Genomic DNA, 26,665 nt, shown 5'->3' with positions numbered 1-26,665 from the left:
AACATGTAGTTAGCCTAGGCAATACACATACCTTTAAATTCCAGGTATTAGAAGTTATTCCTACTACTATGCGGCAAGGTGATATTAAAAATCATACCGAATATATAGAAAATAATTGGATAATCTTATTAAGGGCTGATAGGGGAAAGGGGCTTAATGTGCTACCATTAAGCCCCTATTAAATAAACGTAGACAAATAAAATAAAATAAAATAAAATTGAAGCCCTTGTTATAATATTTACATATATTCAGTTTTATGTACACATTTATTATTTATACATTTACATATTTATATATACATATACATTTTAGTCTTTTATATATGACATTTTAAGGCTGTTGTACATATTTGCATACTTATTTTAGTAAATATGATCTATAAATATACATACATATAAATTGTATTACTATTCATTTTGTTAATAGATTCGTTTGTATTAGTATAAGAAGTCAGAAAGAATGCTTAGAAGTTAGTAATTTTATGCGAGAGCAAGCACTTTATTATAGGATTGTGTCTTATCATTATTTTTTTATACATAATTTATGAATACATAGATACTTTAAAACAAAATACAACATAAAATAAATGATTTTTATATATATGTTGTTGTTTTTGGTAAAGTAACCTATATAGGTTCATAGGTAGGTACTAGGCTATCGGCCCTAGGGCCCATACAAGCCTAGCCAAAAAATGTACCCTGGCTTTCGCCACCCAAGAAAATTATTTTCCTATGCCCCTGTCGAGCAGAGCCACAGAAGTGATCCCCGGGGTGAATTTCCCATTTCCCATCCAATCATCAATATTTTTCTTGAAGAGTGCTAATGAGGAGCTCTGTTTGACATAGATAGGTAGTCTGTATAGGTTCATAATCTAACTGTGTTACTTTAAGAATTTAATGAAACAATTTTTCTGAATGGTTACTGCAATAATTGATTGGTTACTGCAATAATTGAATTCAGTATATATTAAAGTAATATGGATTCATTTACTGTTTTGATCTGAAGAAGCTTGGATGCGAAAGCGCTTATCTTTGTACAATAAAGACCATTTTTTATTTATTTTATTTCAACATCAGTATTGAGGCTTGGTTTGTTCCGCTTCATATACACTTTTTACATTTATGATTCGTACTTTTATTTGTGGAACGGAACATTCACTAAGTGGTTTTACAGCGTGCTTAGGACTTTACATAAATGGCAAAGTACACTATCTCCTGTATTACCAACTACTATAGGCGTCCCACAAGGTTCAATACTGGGTCCTTTACTATTCACCATTTTCACTAACAAACTACATACTTCCACCCTGCATGCATCACTTATACAGTATGCAGATGACTCAACCCTAATCTGCTCAGCTCCATCCATAACCACTCTTCAAAAGCTCACCCAAGAATCCTTCTGCTCCGTGAAACAATAGATTACCGATATACAACTCATTCTAAACCCCGGCAAGACCAAATTACTCCTTTTTACCCCCAATAAATCCAAATCCACACCTCCTACCTTCACTATCACCTCCAAAAACGGGACCACAATCTCTCCCTCCCCTCACACTAAGCTGCTCGGGGCTGCAATAGATAACAATCTAAACTTTAATGTCCATATCTCACAAACCATCACAAAGGTACATAAGAAACTAGGAACCCTATACAAACACAAACAGTCCCTATCGGATCAAGCTAGAATCTCCTTAGCCCAAACCCACCTCTCGTCTACCCTAATGTATGCATCACCAATCCTAATTCATATCAGGAAAACAGACCTAAACAAACTAGAGTCATGTTACAATACAATTGCAAAATTCACCAACAACTCCACTTTAGAAGTCATCACTGTCTTGCCCTGAAGCAACTACAGTGGTTAGAACTCCTTCAGCTAATTAGCTATCACCAATTAGTCCTCACCTTCAACATAATAAGGAACCCTCTGAAAACCCCAGCCCTAAACCAACTTCTAAACCAATATTCTGCAAATCGCCCTCTACGCTCATCCAACAAAACCCTGCTCTGCATAACCAAAGCCAATAACACTGCAGGGAAAAGTCTGTTCTCCCACACCATTGCTAGGGAATGAAATAACCTCCCCCAAAGCATCTCCTCTGCACCATCCATCTCACTTTTCAAGAAATCACGAAAGTCACACCTCTTGCAATCATGGCTCTGTCCCTGTATCACATAAAATCTTTTCTGCTCTCCTCCTAACTGGCCACACCTCATCTCCTCTTCTTACCTCAGTTATTCTGTACTCCCTATCAGGAACAACTATCCTACACACTATTTCTCACGCTATGACATATCTCCCGAATAGCATTATTTTCCAGATTCCAATCCTTCTTTTTTATGTTTTGTACTACCAATAGGGAATTCAGTGTTTAGCTATCTATATACCAAGCTTGCTCAAATCAAACTAAGGTATGAAAAATCTCCTAGACTGTATATATGTCATTCATGGATTGTGTTGTCATATAAAGACATGAAGCTCTGATTGTATATATGCCTCTGTACAGAAATTATTTTGTAATTTGTTATATTTGTACCATTATGTTATGGAGCTTTTCTCCCTGGGCCTCCGCTGTAAATGGACCTTGATCCAGTCAGACTTTCCTGGATAAACAAATGTAAAATAAATAAAATAAAAAAATAAATAGTGAAACTAGATTTATGGCAGAAGCCATGGCCCCTAAGAGTTTCAGCACTATCTTTGCCTTGACTTTTTGTAGAGGAAGTAAGCTGTATATCTGTTGCCTGAGGTTTTGAATTCTGCCTGCAGGAAGACGAGCCATTATGGTGACTGTGTCTATTTCTGCGTCTTTAAAAGTCACAAATTGAGAGGGCAACAAGGCAGACTTTTCCCAATTTATCATAATTCCTAGCTGGGTACAGAGCTGGATGGTCGAATCCCTGGCTTGTAGGAGTAGGTGCCTGGTGGCGGCGGTCAAGAGGCAATCGTCCAGGTACGGAAACACTTGGAATCCAAGACGTCTCAAGTGAGCTGTCACTACTGCCATGCATTTGATGAACACCCTGGGGGCTGTGGTGAGATCAAAGGGCAGAGCACAAAATTGGCAAAGACTGGCTCCAAGCCAGAAGCGTACATGACTCCTCAATGCTCTGTCCATTTTTATGTGATAGCATGCATATTGGAGGTTGCAGTGGTAGCATTGTTGCCTCACAGCAAGAGGTTCTCCTGTTCGATTCACGCTGGAGTGCCTTCTGTGTGGAGTTGGCATGTCCTCCCCGCGGTAGAGTGGCCTCTGAAAGACGTGCGTGAATCAGCGTGCCTTCGCTGAAGGTTGAGCATCAGGCTGGCAACTTGGCACCATAAAAAAAATCTACTGACAATCAATAGCGGACTGGAGTTCCACTATGGCGACCCCTAGCCAGGAAAAGCCGAAAAGACAAACAGCAGTATGCATCTTGGATGTCTATTGAGCACATCCAATTGTCTTTCCCCGATAGAGGGAGTATAGACTGCAGTGTTACCATTCAGAACTTGGCCTTCTTTACGGATTTGTTTAGTTTGCTGAGGTCCAAAATGGGCCTCCAGTCCCCTGTTCATTCAGGCACTAAAGAATCTGGAGTAAGTTCCGAATCCTATCTGTTCTGCAGGGATGGTTTGGATGACTCTCTTTGAAAGCAACTTTTGAACTTCTATAGTTGCTTGATCCCTGTGATTGGGTGGAATATCTGGGATCTTCTTGGGGGTGTGGGGTGGAAGAAAGAAGGGTATTGAGTATCCTCTGGTGATTATTCTTTGTACCCACTTGTCTTGGGTGATGCTAAGCCAGGCTTCTGGATACAAAGATAAAAGAGACCCCCAGCTGGCTCCAGAGAAGCGCAGCCGGGCCCCACATCAGGAGCGCCGATAGGGATGGCAGCGAAAGGAATCGCTGCCACCCTGGTTTTGCGGACCCCCCCTGCCTCTAGGGCGACAACTACCATTAGCTCCTCCCCCCTGCCTCTGAAGGAGGAATCATCCTGTGCATCTGGGAAAAATCTCTGGGACTTCTTGAACCACATTTTCCTGCCTCTCTGACCCTTGGGATATGGTCTAGAAGAACGGTAAGATGTACTCCCACGGCAGAGAGTTACCCCTTTCTGTTCGCACCTGGTGAGTGCATCTTTTACAGATGGTCCAAACAAAGAGGAACCGTCAAAGGGGGCATGGATAAAAGAAGATTTCAAGGGCTCCGTAAAATTACTTAAGTGCATCCAGGAGCGTCTCCTAAGGGAAACTCCTTAACCCGCTGCCCTACTCGCTCCGTCTGCTGTGTTTAGAAGATCAGCCTCATGAAGGAGTTAACAATGGCATTTAAGGTGGACAACTGAGCAGTAACTTTCTCAGAGACTCCTTCAGTTGATGTACCTTGGAGAATATTCTCCTAGCTCCTTTAGGAGATCCCTCTGAAGCCTAGCAAAATGTGTGAGATAGTTCAGCGATCTGAGAGTAAAAGTCGCTTAATAGAAGATACGCTTCCCATATCTATCCATCGTTCGAGACTCCTTGTTCGGTGGATGGACAGAAGTAGAAGTCTCCACTATTCCTTCTTAGTGGCTACCGCCACTACCATGGCATCTGCAGACACACTTTTGGTCACGAATTCTTTCTCATTAGGGGCCGAGAGAAATTTGTTGCGTCTTCTGGAGACTGGTTTCATGGCATCAGGAGTTTCCCACACCTTCCGACTATCTAGGTCCAGGAGTTCATCAAAAGGTGGAGACACTCAAGAGGCTGAAGGTTGAGACCCGAAAGCCTTCAAGTACACTGTCTCCTCATCAGAAGGGGTGACAGTGGGCTACCCGCCTCTTTGCTTCAGGATCTCTAAGATATCTACAAAGGAGATATCATCAGAGGGCGACCTGGGGGACACTTCTGACTCCTTGAGGTCAGTGTCTGAGGTGATGGACTTATCCGGGGAGTCTACATGCTTTCTCTTGCATGTCCTCTTCCGAGGGGGCTACTCAGAAGGGTATTCTGGGGAGGTCTCAGAAGACTGGGGCCCACCCAACAGGGGCTCCTGAGGCTGCCGGTCTCCGCTGTCGAGTCTGAGAGATGGTGCTGAGACACAGGTCGGTGCTTGAGGGGAAGAGTATTGGTACCCTTGTGCGGAGCTGATGACCGAGACAGCACGCTCATCATCTGGAATGCCGATCCCGCTGGCTCAGAGGACAGCCACGGTTCTGAGGAAATGGAGGTAGCTCTCAGCTCCAAAGCGATCTGCTACAAGATGGATGTAGGGTCCGAACTCAACCTAGCCGATGCACTGAGAGGTAGGCTCAGCACTGAAGAGGTTTGGGTCCAAGCATCCCTGTCGGGCTCCTAGACACCAAGGATGGCGCCCAAGGTGTCAGAACGGAACTTTCTGCTCCAAGAAAGCCACAAGGGGAGCTGGAACAGAGGGTTCCACAACAAGTGGCACCGAAATATCAGGCTCTGAAAGACCAACATGGCTCGGAGGAGGAACCACAACAGGGAGAATGGTCTTAGATGGCTCCGGGACCAACTGGGTCGGAGCCAGCAACAATTTGGGTAAAGCAGATGACTTCAAAAGTCTAAGCACTACTCTCTCTACATCCTCTTCTGAAAGGCTCTTGGAGTATCTGGATGACAGGGTATGCAACCTAGATCTCTGTAAAATGGGAGATTGTAAAGTTGGGGAGATGGGCAAAAGCTCTCTAGAACGGTTTCGATGCAATTTCTCAGTAGTCGGCTCCGAAAGACTTTGGGCCAACACTGCAGTGTCAACATCGATAACCTCGACTGGCTCCAAGGACAGTGGAGCCGAAGAGGTTGAAGGCTTATCCAATTTTAAAGTTTTCTGAGGAGGTTCAGACAATATAGTCGGAGCAGGAGAATGTCTCTTGGCTGACCTGAACTTCTCTTTCTTTGATGAGTAAGACTTAGAGGATGAGGAAGAGCTGGCCAAGTCCTCCTCGAAGGAAGGCTTCAGGAGACCTTTCAGTATTAATTTGTTCTTTCTTGGAGAACTCTAGAGCTGAAAAAGTGACAGAAAGAACAAGTTTCCTGTAGGTGAATGGCTCCGAGGCAGTACACGCAATTACTGTGCCCATCAGTAATCGGCATTTTTTAGGAGCACTTAAGGCACTTTTTAAAACCTGAAAGTTTATGATCTTTGGATTCCTTCGACATGACTACAAATGGAAGTTCTATGAAACAGAAGAGAGGACAGGGTCCTCTAACTTAAACGGGCCTCGCCCTTTAAGAAGCTACACACAAAAACAACTGAGGACTAGGTCCTCTATTTTAAACGTACCTATCTGTGGAAACAGGAAAGAAGCTAATTCAGAAAATACCAAAAATAGTCAATCTTGAACAGCAGGCAAAAAAACTAGTTAATAATAGAAACGACACTGCACACAATACACTATGCTATTGAAAACTAGAAAAAAGCAAGGTCCTAACCCAAATGCGGACCTACGCTAATAGGAATTGTCAAAAAACTAGTACAGAGAAGGATACCACACAGAGAACAAAAACAGGCCTCAAACTGCAACAAGTTCTCAACACTAACTACGAAAATTTAGCAAAACACACTACTGTAAACTATCTATGAAAAACTATTACTAAGACTAAGCAAACTAAGCTATCTTAGTTGAAGAACTATCAATAAAACTACAATTGTTTGTTTGTGTCTTTCGGCTTTTCCCGGTTAGGGGTCTCCACAGCGGAAACTCCGGTCTGCTAATGATTGGCAGTAGATTTTTACGTACTGGCTTGCCGGGCCTAACCCACAACCTTCAACGAAGGAACGCCCATTCACGCATGTCGCCACACAGAAGACGTTCTAACTGAGAATAAAACTACAATAATAATGAAAAATATGCAACTTAGCCACAGCCAAGCAAGAAGCACTTCTGAACTCAGACGCGGCAAACGAAATCTGAGGATTCTTACTAGTGCACCATGGGATACCTACCTTGCCACGAGCCAACTAAGACTTTGAGTTTTGTAATCGGCTGAGTCGGAGCAGAGGATCAGCTCTGAACCCATATACAAGAATGAAGGCAAGATAGGACTACAGAACATCCACTGTTGAGAGGCTTGGGAGAGGCCTAGGGAAGAAAGCTCCTGTAAAAGTTTGGGGTGCAATACAGTGTCAAATGCTTTTGAAAGATCAAAAAATATTGCTGAGGTTAGCTGGTCAGTCTCTAGCTCTGTTAATTGCATCTGTAAAGGAGATTAGAGCGGTCATTGTATTTATGTGGTTGTCTAAAACCATGTTGGGTAGACGCAAATAGTTTATGAGTAAGGTGGTCAATGAGTTGTTCATATACACAATTGATTTTTCCCAGAGGGAGGGAACATAAGATTCTTTGACAGATCTGTTGAGGAAGATACTAACTGGGTAAAAAACAGCTTCAGCTGCCATTTTTAAGTATTCAGATGAGAGGTTGTCAGCGGAGAGAGAGCAGGGTTTTACTTTTTGTAATTGGTGCTGTATATAGCTTCTGGGTACAGGTTGCAACGTAAGGGATGATGGTTGTAAGCGGGTGCTTTGGGATGAGAGTGAAGTGAAAGTCGTGAAATTTCTACCGAGGGGCTTGTTAGGATCATTAACCAAGCTGGTTATACTTTCTATAAAGCGAGTATTAAGCATTTCTGCTATATGATGTGGGGATTTGTCTGTGACTGGAGCAGGATTTTGTGGGGTGAGTAGTGATGCGATGGCAGACCAATTTTTTGGAGGGATTGTTTCTGTGGTCAGATAATTGCTGTGTAAAATACTGTTTCTTGCTGATAGCTATAAATTACTTTGCTTGATTAAGTAATCGAATATAACTTTGTAAGGCTAGTTTATTTAGTTCTTTTGCCATTCTTTCCACGCTTTGTCCACATTTACTAGTAACTTTTTTCGTGGACTGTGTAAGCCAGGGAGCATGATTGACTTGAGTTCTTTTTGTCTGAAGAGGAACTAGGCTGTTAAGGGTATCTAGGAATAGTTTGCTGAAGTAGTTGACTGCATCATCCAAAGGTAATGTTTTTAATATGGACCAATTTAAGGATTTTATTAAGATAATAAACAGTTGTTGACTAATGTTAGATTGCTGGAGCTTTTGTAGTTATGGGTTTTAGGGGCTTGGGTAGTAGTTCTGTAGGTGTATGCAGGTCGATAGTCGCTTAAGGTGTCTGGGAGAGTACCGGAGTTAGAATATTTAGTAGGGTCTGTAACTAAGATCCAGTCTAGAACAGAACTGTGGTTGTCATTTTTACAAATTCTAGTAGGGTTTGTAATAAATTGTGTGAAACCAGAAAGATTTAAACTATTAGCTGGGAAGTCACTCATTAAGTGTTGCCAATTGACAACCAAGATAGAATATTGTCTAATATAGGAAAGTTGTGATAAGGGGGAATGTACAGTACTGTGATGCAGATTTGCTTAGTTTTATTGAGTTTTAAGAAAGCTATGAGGATTTCAATGTTAATGAATTTAAGGATGGGCTTAAAATAGGGTATAAATATATATATATATATATATATATATATATATATATATATATATATATATATATATATATATATATAGGGGTAGATTAGAGCAACCCCTCCTGCTTTTTTATGAGTTCTATTGGACCCCTGGCGGAAACAGTTCCGTGTCAGAATATTTGATTTTAGCCATGTCTCTGTGACTGCAAGTATATCGAGGGTGTACTGTGATAATCACATGTGGAGGTCTGTTATTTTATTAATATGCTCTGTAGGTTTAGTGTAACCAGAAATAGTGAATTGGGAAAAGGTCTACTATAACTAATGGAAGTTGAAGTGGGCCTTGGATTTGGGTGAATGTCCCCACATTGAGATAAACCAGAGAAATGGGAGATGTAATGATATATAAATGTAGGACTTTCTTTTGGTTTTAATTCTGTGTGAGGGTATGGCTTACAGTTAGTGGAAGGTTATAAGATTTTGTATTTTGTAAGTTAGAGGATATTTGACTTTAATAAGCTGGCTGATATGTCGGAGTAGCTATATGCATGTTTTTCATAGCTTGTGTTAGATGCAATGGATTTAGTAAGTGTGTAGATATTTGGGTATTGATTGTAGTGTTATGAATTAGAAAGAGAGTTAGTCAGAGACAGAGAAGGCAGAATAAGGCTGGGTAGAGGTAGGCCATTTTAAGAGTAATTAGAGAGAGAGAGAGATCAGGGAGAGGGAGGAGTATTGGTAGGCTTGGACATAGAGAGGAAGTGATGTAATGTGTGGGAAAAGAAAGTAGTTGTAAAGGTTGAAATTGATTGGTTACTTAGTAATCATATACTCCATCACCCAAGGAAAAGTTTATGATTGGTTGGAGGGGTTGATGGAGTGGAGTTGGTTAGTATAAATGTAACTAATGTGGAGGTGGGTGAGAATTGGAGGTAGGGGAGCAGAGTGAGCCCGAGCAGAGCAAGGGCGAATGGAGCGAGCTGGACTCTAGTTGCAGCTGTTCGTGAGGCTACAGAAACAATCAATCAGTGAGCCACATAGTTTTCATGTTTTACTGTTTAATTTCAAGCGCCAATAAATAAAACAAATATTAGATAAATTACAACAGTAGCAGACAAACAGATAACGGCTGGGGCCAGACTACCTACAGATGCATTGGTGGAAGGGCTGGGAACACTACTTTACTGCATATAATACAAAAGGAGAACCAAAGTGCAGCAAAGTAAGGGGACATAAAGTGAAGGGAAAGAGGTGAGAAAGATTAGTACACCCAGTGTGGCTAATCCACAAGTGGATAAGTCCTGTATTATGAGGAAATGCTAGAAGAATTTGGGTGAAAAAACATTTGCAATAAACTACACTCCCAAGGAAGAGGGGAGGAAAATATTGGTTATCTACAATGGAACAGCAGACTGGGATACTTCTGTGTCCACTGTAGTTGCCCTTAGTAAGACAACCCCTATGAAGAGACAGAAGCAACAGCTTTGAAAAGAGAAAAAAGATGATTAGTAAAAATGGAAGACTATTCAACTGGAGTTAAACCAAAGAGTTCAGATGCTGCAATCATTTATACTGCCTCAGTTTTTATATCCCATTCAAATATTTTGGTGGTTACCAAATACAGCCAATTTTAAAAGGGTGAAATGGGATGAGGAAAATTTTTTACAGGACAATGGAAAAGCAATCACTTAAGACTTGGTAGTAATGTCACAAGAAAAAGGGGCCTTGGGATAATGGACATCAAACTGTATTTGAAATCCTGTCAAATGAATCTGGTATCTAGACAAATGCAAACACATCTCAGGAAATTTGGAAAAGGATGACAAAGAAAGTCACCAAACACAGAGAAGGAAAGAAGGAAGATGGGGGAGAGAGAGAGATACTGCTACAGGGGTCAGTGAACAGAGATTGTGAAATGCCAGATGTATAGAGATCCAGCAGGTCATACAGGGGTAATTTAAGAAGGCAGTGATCAGAGGAATGGAGAAAAAAATTATTGCTGATTGGAGGGTCAAAGGGAGAAAAACTTCAAAATGGAGGAAAATACATGACTGGATTTATGTAGTGGTCTCAGCTGATGATGGGCACAGGGATTAACTCATGGGAAGAACTTAAGCAGGGATTTCAGTTGGCAGATGAGTTGAAGTAGGATTATAAAAGTTTGATGACTGTTTTGTGAAAGTTAAAATGCATTACTTTTGCACAGGAGCAGGAGGTTGAATTGGTAACTGCAACAAAAATGACAGGGGGACAAAAAGCAATATTATTCAAGGCATATGAAGGGCCATCTGACATAAAATTGCTGTAATAAAGAGAATGAGGGAGCTGTTGAATAAAGAACTTAATGTACTGTATTCAGAACAGGAAAAGACTCATACATGCACTTTGGGAAAGTATGCTGCCAAGTCTAGATGGTTCAGATTGTATGGAAGTGTTTACATACTTTTATAGGTCCAGTTGGATTGCTTATATGCATCAGGGGGCAGAAGACAAGCTGAAGGTCTGGCAGTGATCAAAGGGTTACTTGGACACATATTTTTGGGATTGTCAACGTCTGAAAGATTTAAGAGACTTGTTGCAAAAATTGATGCCAGGTGTAGTGGGGAAAAGAGGCATATTACCAAGACAACTGTATGTTGTAGAAATAGGACAAGGATATCACAGGGGAAAAAAGTTTGTATAATGTGTATTGGCAAAGAAAAAGCAATAACCAAAAAGTGAAATAGATGGGACCGCCCAAATACAGGAGGTGAAAGGAGTGAAACCCAAGAATAAAGAATGAGGAGCAAGTACAGGGAAAGAGAAGGAAGAGGGTGTCAATGCCAAGTGAAAAGGATGATTACATTTTGTAAAAATGAAGGGACACAAGCATAGCATAATGGTAAGGTTTTCCAATTCAAGATAAAGGGGCTCAAGATAAAGCAAGCAAAAGACAGGATCAAGACAATGTTTGATATTGGACATGGTAAAATGAATGCTTGCTATCTCAAGTAACATGATTTAGAAGGTAGCTCTACAATTATGTCAGTAAGATCAGTTGATAGTTCTATTCTATTCTGTGTGTTCTTGCCATTTTTATTACTTTGTTTTAGTATAATTAGTTTCAACAGCTGTGCTGTCAAAAAATTTACAGACCTGCATTACGATACAGTCAGGTCTTTCAAGTATTTTGATGCAAAGTTTGTGTGCATTATGCACTGCTGACAAAGCTGTTTGGTGCTATAAAATTGAATAAATAAAATAGTAAGAAAAAGGAGAGAGAAAGTACAGCTGTGTAAGCTTACAATAAATGTAGATGTTCGAGTGCCTTCACTGTTGCAGTCATCACATTTGGGTTATCCCTGCTGGGGTAGCACTCGGCCAGCCTGAATACTAGAGACTTAGTATTTCTGCGTCGGTTGCTGTCACTTGAAGACGGACGTCAGGTCATCAGGAGTATAAAAGAAGGCAGCCAACGCCATTACATCACTTTTTCTTGCCCTAACCGGTCAGGAGCCCCCAAAGTAGGAGGCCAGGCTCTGGTGGCAGGACCCCACCAGTGGAAAAGAATACCAATATGTCCCTTCTAAGGAAAGGAAAACAACAAGGAAGAAAGGTAACAAAAAGAAAAAAGGGGAAAGGAGGGAGGGAAACCAGGACTGAAACAGTGAAGACACTTGAACATCTATATTTACCGTAAGTGTACATAACTGTACTATGTTCTTCGTGTTTCACTGTTGCAGTCATCACATTTGGGTAGATTCCCAAAGCTGAGGAAATGGGTGAAGGCAGTCAAGGAAGCTAGGGGCTGGCTAGCATTTCCTGCAAGACTGCAGAGGCAAAACCTGCCCTGGATTTAGAAAACAGAGGCAGGTGGTAATGTTTGCTAAAGGTGTGAACAGATGTCCAGGTAGCAGCCTCCAGGATGTCCCTTGTGGGGACTCCTCTGAGAAATGCTGCAGAGGTGGAGGCTGTTCTGGTGGAATGGGTCCTAACCCCCCCTTGAGGGGAGGGGGGCTTGCCATGCTGCTTGTAGCAGAAATGGATGCAGTGTGCTATCCATTTGGAAAGGGCTTGCTTGAAGATGGCTTTGCCCTCTGCCCCTGAGGCAAAGCTAACCAGCAGTTGATCAAATTTTCTGAAGGGTTTTGTCCTGTCCAGATAGTATCTGAGCTGTCTGTGCACATCTTGAGAGTGCAGAACCCTTCCCCCTTGTTTTAAGGGCTAGGAAAGACGGTGGGCAAATGGATGGATTGGTTGAGACTGCCATACTGGATACCACCTTGGGCATGAAAGATGGATTATTTTTGAGGGATACCCTGTCTGCATGGAAGATGATGAAGGGTTCCACTGCCAGGAAGTGCTTGCAGCTCAGAAACTCTTCTGGCTGAAGTGGTAGCCAGGAGGAAGGCTGTCTTCCAGGGGAGAAATTTTAGCTCTGCAGAAGAAGCTGGTTCGAATGGAGGCAGAGTGAGCTTTTCTAAAACAAAGTTAAGGTCCCAAGCTGGTGTTGGTGCCCTTCTGGGAGGCCTCAAGTTGTTAGTCCCACTGAGGAACTGCTTGATCAGAGGGTGTGAAAAAAGAAGTGCTCAGTGGGAAAATGAGCAGAAATAGCAGAGGCATGAATTTTTATAGAGGAGAAAGAAAGACCATCGTGTAGTAGGTCAGCTAAGTACTCCAGGATGAGAGGGATGGAGGGCTGTGCCATACTGGCTCCCTTAGCCTGGATCCAGGTGCAGAACCTTGTCCATTTTATCTGCATAAGACTTTCTGGTGCTAGGGCATATGGCCTCTTGGATAACATCCAGAACCGGTTTACTGAGGGGGGCAGATTGGTCAGGGGTCAAGTTATAAGCCAAGCTGCCAAATTGAGTGCCTGCAATTGGGGGTGCATGATTTCCCCTGCTCTCTGGGTTAGGAGGTTGGGAACCTGAGGAAGATTTCATGGTGGCAGTGGGGACAGGCTACGCAGCAAGGGGTACCAGTCTGGGGCTATGAGAATGGTCCTTGGTATTTCTTCCCTTATTTCGATCAGTACCTTGGGAATGAGGGGTAGGGGAGGAAAGGCATAGACCGAGAGATTTACCCAGGGGAAGGACAGGGCATCTACCTTCCATGCCATGCAGTGATGCTCCCTGGTGCAGAGTTTGCCGAGCTGATGGCTGGTTTGAGAGGCCAAGAGGTTGACCTCCAGGATTCCCATTTCTGAGTTATTAGTAAGAAGGTGTTTATGTTGAGCTGCCACTCGTGGGAGTCCAACAGTTTTCTGCTTAATTGGTCTGCCAGGGAGTTGACAGAACTTGGCAGGTATTGTGCTAACAGGTGTGGATGCATGGAAGAGGTTGTGAACCAAATGGTCATGGCCAGCCTGCACAGTGGGTAGAAGTGAGTCCCTCCCTGCTAGTTGATATACCACATCACTGTGGCGTCGTCTGTTTTGATCAGGAGAATCCCTGGAGAGAGAAGGGGTTTGAAAACTATCAAGGCCTGCTGCACAGCCATCATCTCTTTTAGACCGATGTGCAGGGGATTTGCTGGGAGTTCCATTGGCCCTGTATGCACCTGCTGTCCAGGTGTGCACCCCAAGCGTAGTCTGATGAGTCTGTGGTGAGGGTCTGGGCGGCGGGGTGTGGGGAGAAGGGCAGTCCCTTATGGGTGTAGGCTGTTGCCCACAAAAGAAATTCCTCCCTCAGACAAGGAATAATAGGTAGAAGAGTTTCCAGATCCTGAGAGTGTTGACACCAAAAGCTCTTTAGGTACCACTGATGTTTCCTCATATGCAGTCTGGCATATGGAATAAGGAGCATGCAAGATGCCATGAACCCCAGGGCCTGCAGGATTTCCCTTGCAGAAAGCTGGGGCCTGGTGAACAGTTGCGAGAAGTAAGCTGATAGGAAACTTTGTTTCTCTGGTGTTAGACATGTCATCTGAGATACTGTGTCCAGACTTGCTCCCAGGAAGATTATCCTTTTGGTGGGTACCTGTTTGGATTTCTTTTCATTGATTGTGTACCCCAAGGAGGTTAGTAGGTCCTTTACAAAGGCCAGGTCTTTGAGCAGCTTTTCCTGGCTGTCTGCCTGAATAAGCCAGTTGTCTAAGTAGGGATAAATTTGAATATTTCTTTGTGTACAATAAGCAAAGGCCGGAGCCAGGCATTTTGTGAAAACTCTAGAAGCAGTTGATAAGCCAAAGGGAAGTGCACAGAACTGAAAGTGTTGAGATCCTGCCCTGAAGCGAAGATATTTTCTGCAGGACTCCCTGATGGGAATGTGGAGGTAGGCCTCTTTTAATTCCAGGGTGACTAAACAAGCGTCCTTGGACAGCATGGGTAGCATCTGCTGGAGGGTGAGCATTTTGAATTTTGGGATTACCAGGAATGTGTTTAGAATGGACAGACAGAGGATGGGGTGCCAGGTGCCCTCTTTTCTGGGTACCAGAAAAAGTCAGGAGTAGAAGCCTTGGCCTAGCTGCTCTGCAGGAATGTGTTCTACTGCTCCCAAGGAGAGCAGGGTATGGATTTGCTTTTGAGCCTCTGCCCACTGATTTGGTGGTAGAGCTGGGAACTCTTTGGGGGTTGGAAGGGTGTGGAAGGAGAATATGTACCCCTGAGACACAATGTTCAGAACCCACTGGTCCTTGGTAATGGTGGCCCAGGTGCTTGACTTAAAGGACAGTTTTCCTCCTAGGGGTATGTGATGGTGGGCAGAGGCGAGGTAGGGAGGGGGTGAGTCATTGTGAGTTTTTGCCATAAGGGGTGGCTTAGAACTCCCTGGCTTTGAAGTAGAGGCAGTCCACTGCTTAAGATCTCTGCAACCTATGGGACTGCTGTCTTGGGATGTCTGTTTGCATGGGGCCTAGGCTGGCCCTGTTTACTAGGTGCAGGAAAGGACCAGTGGTTGGAAGGAAAATGCCTGCTGAACCTAGGGGGCTGTACCTGTAAGAAATCTTTAACAGTCTACATAGATTTTGATTTTTCTTCCATCTTTTTTAACACTTAATCTGCTTTAGTACCAAATAAGTTATCTTTATGCAAGAGTGCATCCAACAATTTTGATTTGACATGGTCTGGCAGGGGTTGCTCCTTAAGCCATGCATGTCTTCTAATGACAGATCCAGTGGCTGCCGCCCTGCAAGAAGCTTCTAGGGTGTCAAAATTGCAGTGCAAAGTGTGTTTAGTTACTTGACCAGCAGTGTGCATTAATTCCTGTAAATCTTTAGATTCTGCCCATGCAGGAAAGGAGGAATTTTTTCGTTTAAGGAGTTCCAAGGTATGTTGCTGATATTTAAGCATATGGAACTGACAATTGAGTGCCCTGATAGCAAGAGTAGCTGAGGTGTATACTTTTTTACCCCATCTGTCCAGTGCTCTGGAATGCCTGTCTGAATGGGTGGGATTCTTAGCTGAAGTAGCTTTAACCCCTTTTGGGCCTTGACTAATGACCTCAGGGTCCACTGTTGGGTTTTTAAAGAGATAGTTGTGAGAGTCAGGGACTCTGTAGTACCTGTCTGGCTTTCTGGGAGCAGAGAGAGGGTGTCCGGAGTCCAGCTAGATTCAAGGAAGACATAGTCAGCCACATCTGACAGCTTTAAGCAGTGTTTATGGTAACTGGGGGGAAACAGCCAAGTAATGAGACACTGGAATGGCTGGAGAGGGGGGCCTTGATCCATTACTCTGCCTAGGGATCCATATGACCATAATCCGGCTCTGGTACTGGGTTGAAGCTGACCCCAGATGTATATTGTGTAAGACACTTCATACTTTACCTTTTGGTTTTTAATATATGAAAACCAAGGCAGCCATTAGGAGACAATTATGGTGCACCATGTATGTGTACTGCATGAAACTTGTAATGTTTTGACTGAATTGTTAAAAAGGTGATGCACTTACCATAACATTCCATCTGTGTTGCCCATTTTCATTCCTCCTCTACTGATGGGTTCGGATTAGAGACATCAGATCCGACTTGGCTGCTGTAAAAGATCGTGGCAACATGAAACATTTCAGCTTCTGCCTTACCCATAATGCACTATCTCCCACTACCCATGATCTTGTTTGCAAGCTATAAAAGAAAGATACACTCATTACTTTAAATATCAGATAAAGACAGAGAGAAAGAGCACAAGGCAATGCCACATCTGGAGCTGGTAAAGTTCACATGACATAACAAATTTGTTACATCCGCTCACTCTTCTAAAATAAACCTAAAAAGGGTAAGGGCCTGGTGGATGGGGAGTCGAGAAGGAATGAAAATGGACAACAGAGGTGGAACATTATGGTAAGTACATAACTTCATTATCTGATGTTGTCAATTTTAATTCCACCCTCAACTGATTGGACAGAGTCCCCAGCTACCTAAAACTCTGGAAGGACTCGAGGAAGGATATTTCTGAGCACCATGAAGCCAATAGATGCCCTACTTCTGGACACCAGATCCAACTTATGAGAGATGAAGGTGTGAGGGGAAGCCCTAGTTGCTGCTGAACAAATGTCAACCATAGAAGTTATTGAATGGAAAATGAGAATGTAGCTACAGCTCTGGCTGAATGAGCATGTACTTTGTGTGGCAAAGTCTTACCCGATTGGTTGTAAATAAAGGAGATACAGTCAGTAAGCCATTTAGCTAAGATGACTTTAGACACGGGTGAACCCAACTTCATATCACCAAAGGATACAAACAATTGATAGATTCTGATATCTTTTGTTCTATGTAGATAGAAACGTAACTGTATGCACATCTAGCAAATGTAGCAAGTATTCTCCTTTGTTGGAATAATTCAGGAAGAAGACTGGTAGACTAATGTATTGATCAATGTTGGTGTGTGATACTACCTTGGGCAAAAAGGATGCACTGGTTTGTAAGAGGCCTCTGTCTTTATGAAAACAGAGATCAGGAAATTTGTCCCATCAGAAGTGATGGCAACTAAGAATAAGGTCTTCCAAGACAGAAATTCAAGATCACAATCATGGGCAGACTCGAAGGGTGGGAAAATCAAGGACTGCAGTACCAGATTCAGATCACATGGTGGCAGGGGATTCTTAAAAGGAGGTTTGAGAAGAACTGAGCTGCATAAGAAGGCTTTACATAACTTAAGAGAGGCTAGTGAACAGCCATCAAAACCAATGTGGAAATTTGAAACTGCTGCCAACTGGACTTTCTATGTTGAAGAACTGGCCCCTTGGTTGAATAGTAGCATCAAGAGCTCCAACACTTAACTGACTGGGGCCGAGAAAGGGCCTACATGCTGTTAAGGAGCCCTGTGGCAAATCCTTTCCACTTACGAGCATAAAGCTTCCTAGTGGATGGCTTTAGGGAAGACAACAAGATGTGATGAACAGCGGAAGGGAGCATCGATTGTCTAGCTATTACTGGAATTGCAGAAACCAAGATGACAGCTTGAGGTCCCCAGCCGGGATATGCCATGCCCATCAGATGAGACAGCAGATCTGGAGCTGGGTCCAGAATTCAAGTTGCTGAATTAAACGAGGCCACAGGAAGGGAAAACAAATGAGAATGACCTTGGTCTTTAATCTGGCAGCTCTTTGAATGAATGTATGTAGTAATTGGGGGATATGTGTAAAGTAATTTGGGGGGGTCAATTGTGGAGAAAAGCATCACTCGGCAACTCCCTCCATTGGGGGATTAGGGCAAAATAGCTGCTGCACTTGTTTAGGGGAGATGCAAAGAGATCTCAGCAAGGTTGGCCCCACTTGTGGCAAATTAGTTCCACAACTTTCTGGCTGAAGGACCATTAGTGAGGTAACAGAATGCACCTGCTCAGCCTGTCTGCTAGTATGCTGGACTTCCCCATAATATGCATTGCTAAGAGCAAGTGATTGGAAGATATTGCCCATTGCCACACCCTTAGTACTTCTCAACATACGGGACACGATCTGGTTCCTCCTTGTTTCCTGAAGGGAGAGCATTCTGAAAGACTTGCAATGCTAAGCTCTCAACTCCTGCATGATGATATGCAAATTGGCCTCTTCGGGGAACCACATGCCTTGGACTGTCTTTCCCAGGTAATGCCCCCACCACACCCTTTGCTGGGAAGCATCCGTTGTTAGTATGGCCATGAGCTGCGGGGTAACAAATGGTCAGCCCCGTAGCAGTTCCGGCTGAATCCACCACATCACACTTTTCCTGCACAAGTTGGTAATTCGTATTGGAGTGGACAAGGGTAGCTGAAGTATCAACCACTGAGATGCCAACATCCACTGCAGAATCCTCATGTGAAACCTGGCTAAAAGAACCAGGATTATTACTGCCACCATAGAGTTTGCAGAACTAAGTGAGCTGAGATTGTGGTACTGCTAAGTATCTTGTTGACTTGTGACCTTAAAGTATGAACTCTGGAAAGGGGAAATGAGGCTATTGTTGACCTTCTTGTCAAGTAGCACTCCTATGAATTCTAGAATTTGAGCTGGCTCTAGATTTGACTTCTTGAAATTTATGATTATTCCTAACCTTGTACAAATGTGGAGGACTTCTTCTCTTGCCATGATGAATTGATGCCTGGTCGGAGTGGTAATGGAGCTAGTCATCTAAGTATGGAAACATAAGGAATCCCTGCTGTCTCAAGTGGGCTGCTACCACTGCCATACATTTGGTGAACACTCTGGGGACTGTGGTGAGAGCAAAGGGCAGTGCTCCGAAATAATGACTGGCTCCTAGCCGGAAGCACAAGAATTTCACGGATCATCTTTTTATTTTTATAGAATAGTACGCATGCTGGAAAGCTACTGAGCACATCCAGTCTTTTTCCAAAAACAGAAGAACGGACTGAACCATGCCCATCCAAAACTTTGTTTTTTGAAATCTGTTGAGGCTGCTAAGATCCAGAATTCACCTCCAGTCCCGTTTTCTTTGGCACTAAAAACAATCTTGAGTAAGTTCAAGATCCTTTCTTGTTTGGGGGAGGGACCTCTTGAATGACTCTTGTTTAGCAGGTTTTGTATTTGAATGACTGTCTGATCCCTCTGGCTGGGTGGAACATCAGGATTTTCATGGAACTTGGAGGAAAAAGGGAAAATAGAATACAATATCCTCTGGATACAATCCTCTGCATCCAAGTATCTTTTGTTTTTTCTATAAAGGCTCTCCTGTGCAGGGACAAATGACCCTCAATTGCCTCCAGAAGTGGACAATCGAGCCTCCGTTCAGCAGCACTGGAAGGGTTTGCCAAAGAAAGGGTCTGTGAAGCCCTAATGTTGCGGACCTCCTCTGCCACAAGGCCAGTGTCTACCATTTGAATTTCCCCTTTGCCTCTGGGGAAGACCCTCCGTGTGTGTCCTGGAAAGAACCTTGGATTTCTTGAACCACATCTTTCCACCACCTTGATGAGTCCTTGAAAACATTCTTTGGGGGGGGGGGGGGTGGAAAAATGTATACCCATGGCAGAAAGATTCTTTCCATCCTTCTCACACCTAGACGAAGTATATTTTACTTGTCGGCCAAAAAGAGGTGCTGTCAAAAGGAGCACTGCCAAACATACACTAAAAAGGTTCCCCAAAGTCACACAAGTGCATCCAGGCATGTCTCCTAATAACTACGCCTGAACCCACTGCCCTTGAGGATCCTTCTGCCATATTGGAAGTAAATCTCATGGGTGAGTTTGATATCAACTGTAGGGTCACCAGCTGCGAGGTGACAGAATCCTTCACCTCTTCAGAAACTGTTTCTGTGAGGCTGAGTGTTCCTCTATCAGATGCATCTGCAGTCTGGTTAAATGTGCCAAATAGTTCTGAGACCTCAACGCTAAGGCTCCTGAAGTGCAGACATGCTTCCCAAACCTGTACACTGACCACAACTCCTGCCCGGGGGGGGGGGGGGTGAACAGTGGAACTTTCTTCAGTTAGTTCTTTTCTGGTGGCCACTGTTACAACTATGGCATCAACAGGTGGCCCTTGGGCTAGAACTGCTAGTCTTCCAGAAGGGTCATAATCTTATCAGGCCTCTTAGGAATGGGTTCAATGGTGTCAGGTTCCTTCCATGCTCACTGTGAAACCAATTCAAGGAGCTCGTGGGCATGTAGAATCACCCAAGAAGTAGATGGGTTGGCACCAAAAGCCTCTAGAATCACGGATTCCTCCAATGAAGGGGCTGCTGGGCTTCCAGCCACCTCTCTCTTTCAAGATTTCAAGGATGTCTCCAAACAAAACATCCACATGAGGTAACCGTGAGGACCCTTCGCCCTCCTCAAAATCTGTGTCTTTGCTAGCAGATTCAGGAAAATCCAGATGCTTCCTCTTGCATATCATCTTCCATGGGATAATTTGGGGAGGTTATCAGAAGAGGATGAAATACCCAAATGGGCTGTCCTAGGGTTTTGGTACTGGCTGTCCCTGTGGGAAGGTAAGTTAAGACTCGATGTAGAGATGGGAGTGACACAGATGCAGGTCCCAAGGGGATAGAACCCATCTGGGTCACTGTGGCTGACAGGGCTCTCTCCAAATTCCTAAAGGCTGACCTTCCTGAACAGAGATAGGAAGCGGAATCAGAGAGAAGTACCCATCCTGAGGCAGAAGTCGGAACTGAACTAAACCTTGCCAAAGCTCCGAGGTTCAGAGACGGCTCCGAAGTTCTAGGAGTCGACTGAAAAACTTCGGCCTCGAAAGGATAGAATCAGCTCCAACAGCTTTCCGGATCTGACTGCACAGAAGAGCTCAGAGCAAGCTTCAGATCCCAGGATACACCGATCCTCGGATACACAGAAGATGGGCATGGACAACATGAATCCAAGGGATCCAAAACCACAGGAGGAGTCAGATGAGGAAGAGTTAGAAGTGCTGTCATGGATGTATGGGCTTTTCTGACCTGAAGGAGGAGGAGCAGACACAAAAAACTGGTTGGCTCTGTGCTGAGGATCTGTCTCAACCCTCTCCACATCTTCCACAGGCTTCCAGAAGAGCGAGAGGACTGTTTGGATGGAGAATCTGGTCTATAAAGAAAGGGAGAAAGTACCCTCGATGGGACCGGGTCCAGAGATGAGGGGTACCTTGTCCTAGGAGCAACATCGTGCAGTCTTGGTGGATCCAGCAAATCCATTATTTTTTGGAGACTTCGGATACAAAACAACAATCCAATAAGACAAAAGACTTGTTGTTTTTCTCTGTTCAGGGGGGGTCAGATCTGAGAGTCTAATTTTTTTTTTCTTAGACAGATCCAAGGAAACTGTAGGATCAGAAGACTGTCTTTCTGAATTTTTCTCCAAGGCCTTTCAAGAAACTGAAGACCTCACAGAAGGTGTTAACTTTTTAGAAGTTTCTCCAGCTATGGCATCAAAGGAAGATGGTAAAAGCCCCTTTAACATCAATTTGTTCTTGCGTCCCACTAATGCTCAGGAGTTGAATGCATGACAGATTGTGCAGTTCTCTTGCAGGTGGAGGGGGGCCAAGACAATAAACACAAGGAGTGTGCAAGTCATCGCACTTCCTACACTTTTTAAAACCCACAGGTTTTTTTTGTCAACCATGTTTATCAGGAATGGAAAGTACAGCTGTGTACACTTATCATAAATGTAGACATTCGAGTGTATTCACTGTTGCAGTCATCACATTTAGGTTATCTGCTTGCAGTAGCCCTCAGTCGGCCTGATTATCAAAGTCTTGGGTCCTGCGTCGGTTGCTGTCTCATCTTCTGTGACGTCAGGTAGTCAGGGGTATAAAGTATGCAGCGGACACCATTACATCAGTTTTTCTTGCCCCTGATGTCAGGTGCCCCCCTTAATGGAAAGCAATTAAATATACATATATGTGTGTATGTGTGTGTGTGTGTGTGTGTGTGTGTGTTCATATATATATATATATATATATATATATATATATATATATATCTATATATATATATATGTATACACACACACAAACAAACACACACACACACACACTCACACACACACACACACACACACACACACACACACAAGGTTATACCTCCAACAAAAAAGCAAATACACCAAAAATCTTTTAAGTATAGTAAAGGAGAACAGAGGTACAGCCAAAAGAAGTCAGGGGGCTGGAGGGAGGGTAACCAGGCCTGCAACAGTGAATACACTTGAACATCTACATTTTATGGTAAGTGTACACAACTGTACTATGTTTTTCGTGTTTCACTGTAGCAGTCATCACATTTGGGTAGATTCCCAAAGCTAAGGATGGGAGGAGGAATTCAGATAGCATTAGGACCTTTCCAGTTTCCCCCATAAGTAAATACTTCTACATGATCTATAATGGCAAATTTAAAACCATGTGATTTACCATATATGGATATGTGTTTATAAAGTGCATTATTATTGTCTTTAATCTTTATCTTATAGATATGTTCATATACTCGTTTCCTAAGGGCTCTCTCTGTTTTGCCTAATTAGAATGCGCTGCAGGCATAACATGTAGCAATATATACGACTTGTTTGGTGCTACAATTTCCTGCTTTGCATTTGATGTTAGTCGTGTTGATGTCTCCTAACTTAATATTGCCTACCTCATTTATGGCATAACATTGTTTACAGGTACCGCATTTTCTAGTTCCCATCGAGAGCTTTGTATTATGTACAATTTTTTGTTTAGAAGCTTTCTCCAACAATTTTTTAATGTTGGGTGCTGTTTTATATACAAAGCTCGGATAATTGCCCAAAATGGAAGCTGTATCTGTGCTGATTGGAAAGCACTTTTAGCCATGAAAGAAAGTAAGTGGCAAATTTTGACAGATGCCATTATGTCACCTGGCATAAATGAAAATATAAGTATTAAACCATTTTTAATCATGGCATAGATATAATATGGATGTTGCCATGTATTTTGATTTTTGTTGACTTGCTATAACTTATGAGCACTAGTTACGTAAGTTTATTATTTCACTATTACATATATTTAGAGTATGTTTTAAGATGAAATTAGTACGTGCAGTATGTACTTTATTTACCATCATTTTTATTCATTTACATTGTTATTTTATTCACATTGTTATTTTATATTAGCACACTGGATCAGTTGAAATGTTTAGCTGTTTTAAGCACGTGTATATGGAGTTATTATGACTATGTCTCTTTAAGAGCTCCATTTCCTTTTGAATTTTTGGCGCCAAAAAGGTTATTTAAATGTGAACAGGAAGTACTCCATTTTGGTTCTGAGGAAGTCTGATTTTTAACAGATGAAAGCGCTAAACCTTATGTTCAATAAAAGATTTGTTTTTTATCATCACGAGTGGAATTAGCCTGAATTTCGTGTGGAACACCAGTGTTGGTTATACGTGTGTTATACTCTGCTCGAGCTGTGCAGAAGTTACTATATTTTACCAGCTAGCATTTTTCCTTCTATAGTCGTTTTTTGGTGTCGTTTGGGTTAGTTTCCACAAGAAATACAATTATTGACTTTTACGGACATCAGTTTAGAGCAAGAAAAAGTTTCCCCAATGGGGTACTTGGCTTTAGTTGAAGACTATGGTTCTGAAACTCGAAAAATTAAAATTTAAGGAGTCGGCCGACCGGCACTTGCAAACTGCTTCCTGCTTCTGCTTCGGGCACCGCATGGCAAGAAAGACCAATGTAATGGTGTCGGCTGCATGCTTTATACCTCTGACTACCTGACGTCACAGAAGATGAGACAGCAACCGATGCAGGACCCAAGACTTCGATAATCAGGCCGAATGAGGGCTACTGCAAGCAGATAACCCAAATGTGATGATTGCAACAGTGAAACACGAAGAACATCAAATGGTTACAACAAACTACCACACAGGAAAACTACAACAAGATTTAAAGATACATAGACAATAACAATAGTATCTAGAGTAATGCTAGTATAAGAAAAAAGGGGAAGATTAAAGATTATCACTGTAATAAGAAAAAAACAAGCACTTACCTAGCCAAAAAACTCGAGACAAATTATCATCTTTCCCCTAACGGTGGCAAATTAGATCTCAGGTAATGGGGGATAGTGCATTGTGGGTAAAGGAGATGCTTGAGAGTTTCAAGTTACCACAAACGTTTACAGAGGCAGAGTCAGATCAGACATCTCAAATCCAAACTCATCAGTCGAAGACAGAATGAAAATTGACATAATTAGATATTAAGCTATGGTTTTGAAAAAAAAATTTTCACAGAAACAAAGAAAGAAGGACATCCATCCATGCAAACTTTTAACTTCAAAACTTGGCTATAATATTGTCTTGCTGCTGACATCTGGCAAAGCCCAGTAGCCTACATTACTCCAATTGCAAAATTCACAAAATATCTGCCCTTCAAGGAAGGGCAATGCACAAAAACAAGCCAATAATCTTTTTCAGTGGGATTGATTGTAAGCAGAGAACAGTAAAAAAAATAAATTAAAATGCAAACTATACTGAAAAAGATCACAACAAAACACATTTAGAAACTAGCTAAAACTATGAAGTCAAACATAATGACATCATTATATAACTTGCATCTCCTCCACTGCTCATAATACCCACAAAGGAGACAAGTGCATGTATAACACTAAGTCTACTCTGCCAGAGGACTTTGAAAAGATGACAGAAGATGTGGTGCCCCATACCTGTTGGTATTCCTCCTCAGCTTCATACAGCCAAGTGTGCCTCAGCTTCTCCTTCTCCTCTGCCACCACCATGATCTGTTCAAAGGAAGCATTATCCTCACTAGTATTTTTTGCCAAAAATGTGTCGAGGCTGGGTAGATCCTCCTTTTTCTTTTTATCTTGACCCTACAAGAGAATACATAGTCAAGTTTTATAACATGACCCTAGGGCAGTAATCTTCAAAAAATGGTACACAATTTACTTTTGTGTCATGTATGCAGTGCTTTCTATGTTTCTATTACAACTGCTCATAATTCACTTTCTCTCAATGTTTAAAATTATCCACTTCTATGTTAGCTGACAGGTTATTGTCTTTCATTGTGCCTTCTACTAATGTTGATCTACCTTCTACAATAAGGATCAAAATGGACATTTTTAGTTAATCACATTCCACTATTTATCCCCTGAATTTGACAACTGCATTATAAAGCAGTGAAAAACCTGTGTACTCGCTATGTTGGGACTAATTCCTCTGAAAATAGCCACTTATCAGTCAAGACAATGTAACTAAAACAAATACATAAACATGTTCCTATAATCAATTAAAACTCAGTTCCTTTAAAAATCCTATCCACACTGAAGTGTCAAAAGTATCCGCATTACTGCAAATGATCCTCTGTATAATCCAAACCTAAAGGACTGCACAATTAAAAAGCAACAAACCAAATTTTTATGTGCTGCAAACTCAGCAACAGCTACAAAAAAAGATTTTGGCCACATCAGACAGGCAAAAAGTGCAGTTAAGTATGCTGTCCAACAGTCTATGTTTGAGTGGAGTTACTGTTACAGCAGAAGCCCTTAACCATAGAAATTAAGAGAAAGACAGGCATCCACGTTTCAGTCCGACTAACAGAGCTCTTACATGTTCCCAGAGCAGAACTAGTCTCCTTCCAAGAAACGAGATGTCAGGTGATGTACTGTTCAACAGAGAAAACCGCATGCCCTATCTTTCAGTTCTTTATTTGACTGGACAGCCACTACGTAGTATGTTTCAATATGGCACCAGCAAACAACTGGCCCCTGCCCCTGATCTGGAATGGTCCTAGACACCTAATCAGCAGTTATCCCACATTCTCAGCCTCTCTGGTGTAGGTGTCCTGTAGCATTACTTCAGGTCCCTAGGTTGGTGCCCCCACCACCTTGAAAACATGATGACATACTGACCATAGGACTGCTACATATGCTTTACCACTTCACACCTTTTGCTATTCAAATGGCAGACTGGAAAGCTCTCTAGAAAGCAAAAAGGGGGAGGTATGTGGGAGTCTATAATGCTACAATTATCCTGCTTGAACATAGCATGTATAAGTAAACTTACGATAACAGCTGATTTGCTGAACAGCTGCCTAAGGTATATAGGTTATACCCTGCTAAAGAAATAACAGCTGGCCTGCTCCAAAGATTCAGGGCACCTTCAATGTGCACAAACTATAAGATGGCTCAAGGTGAGCTAATTAAAAGACAGGTTTGGGTGCCAAGCCCTTCAGAGCTTTTATGCCAACTCAGAGAGGGAAGCTAAGCCCAGAGAGGACTCTGCAACCAAGACAAAGTCCACACACTGGAAAACAATTATTAGACTGTCAAAGACGATGAGAAGCATGAGTGAGTGTTAAGCACAGTTGAAAGGTGTCCCTAATTTTGCTTAAACAGTTTATGGGACTCTTGGCT

General features: G+C 42.5%; 1 protein-coding gene across 1 annotated transcript in view; it reads right to left on the bottom strand.

The window, feature by feature from the left end:
* The window catches only part of ESS2 (ess-2 splicing factor homolog), a 508,376-nt gene that overhangs the window by 480,958 nt on the left and 753 nt on the right, over positions 1-26,665 (bottom strand). The window contains exon 2 of the mRNA XM_044069782.1: positions 24,959-25,123. Coding sequence (XP_043925717.1) covers positions 24,959-25,123 — 165 coding nt within the window. The remainder of the gene's footprint in view (positions 1-24,958; positions 25,124-26,665) is intronic.

The sequence above is a fragment of the Protopterus annectens genome, chromosome 4.part0 (assembly GCF_019279795.1).
Source record: "Protopterus annectens isolate FY-2018-M chromosome 4.part0, PAN1.0, whole genome shotgun sequence".
Taxonomy (NCBI): domain Eukaryota; kingdom Metazoa; phylum Chordata; order Ceratodontiformes; family Protopteridae; genus Protopterus; species Protopterus annectens.
This window is presented reverse-complemented; position numbering and strand designations above follow the sequence as displayed.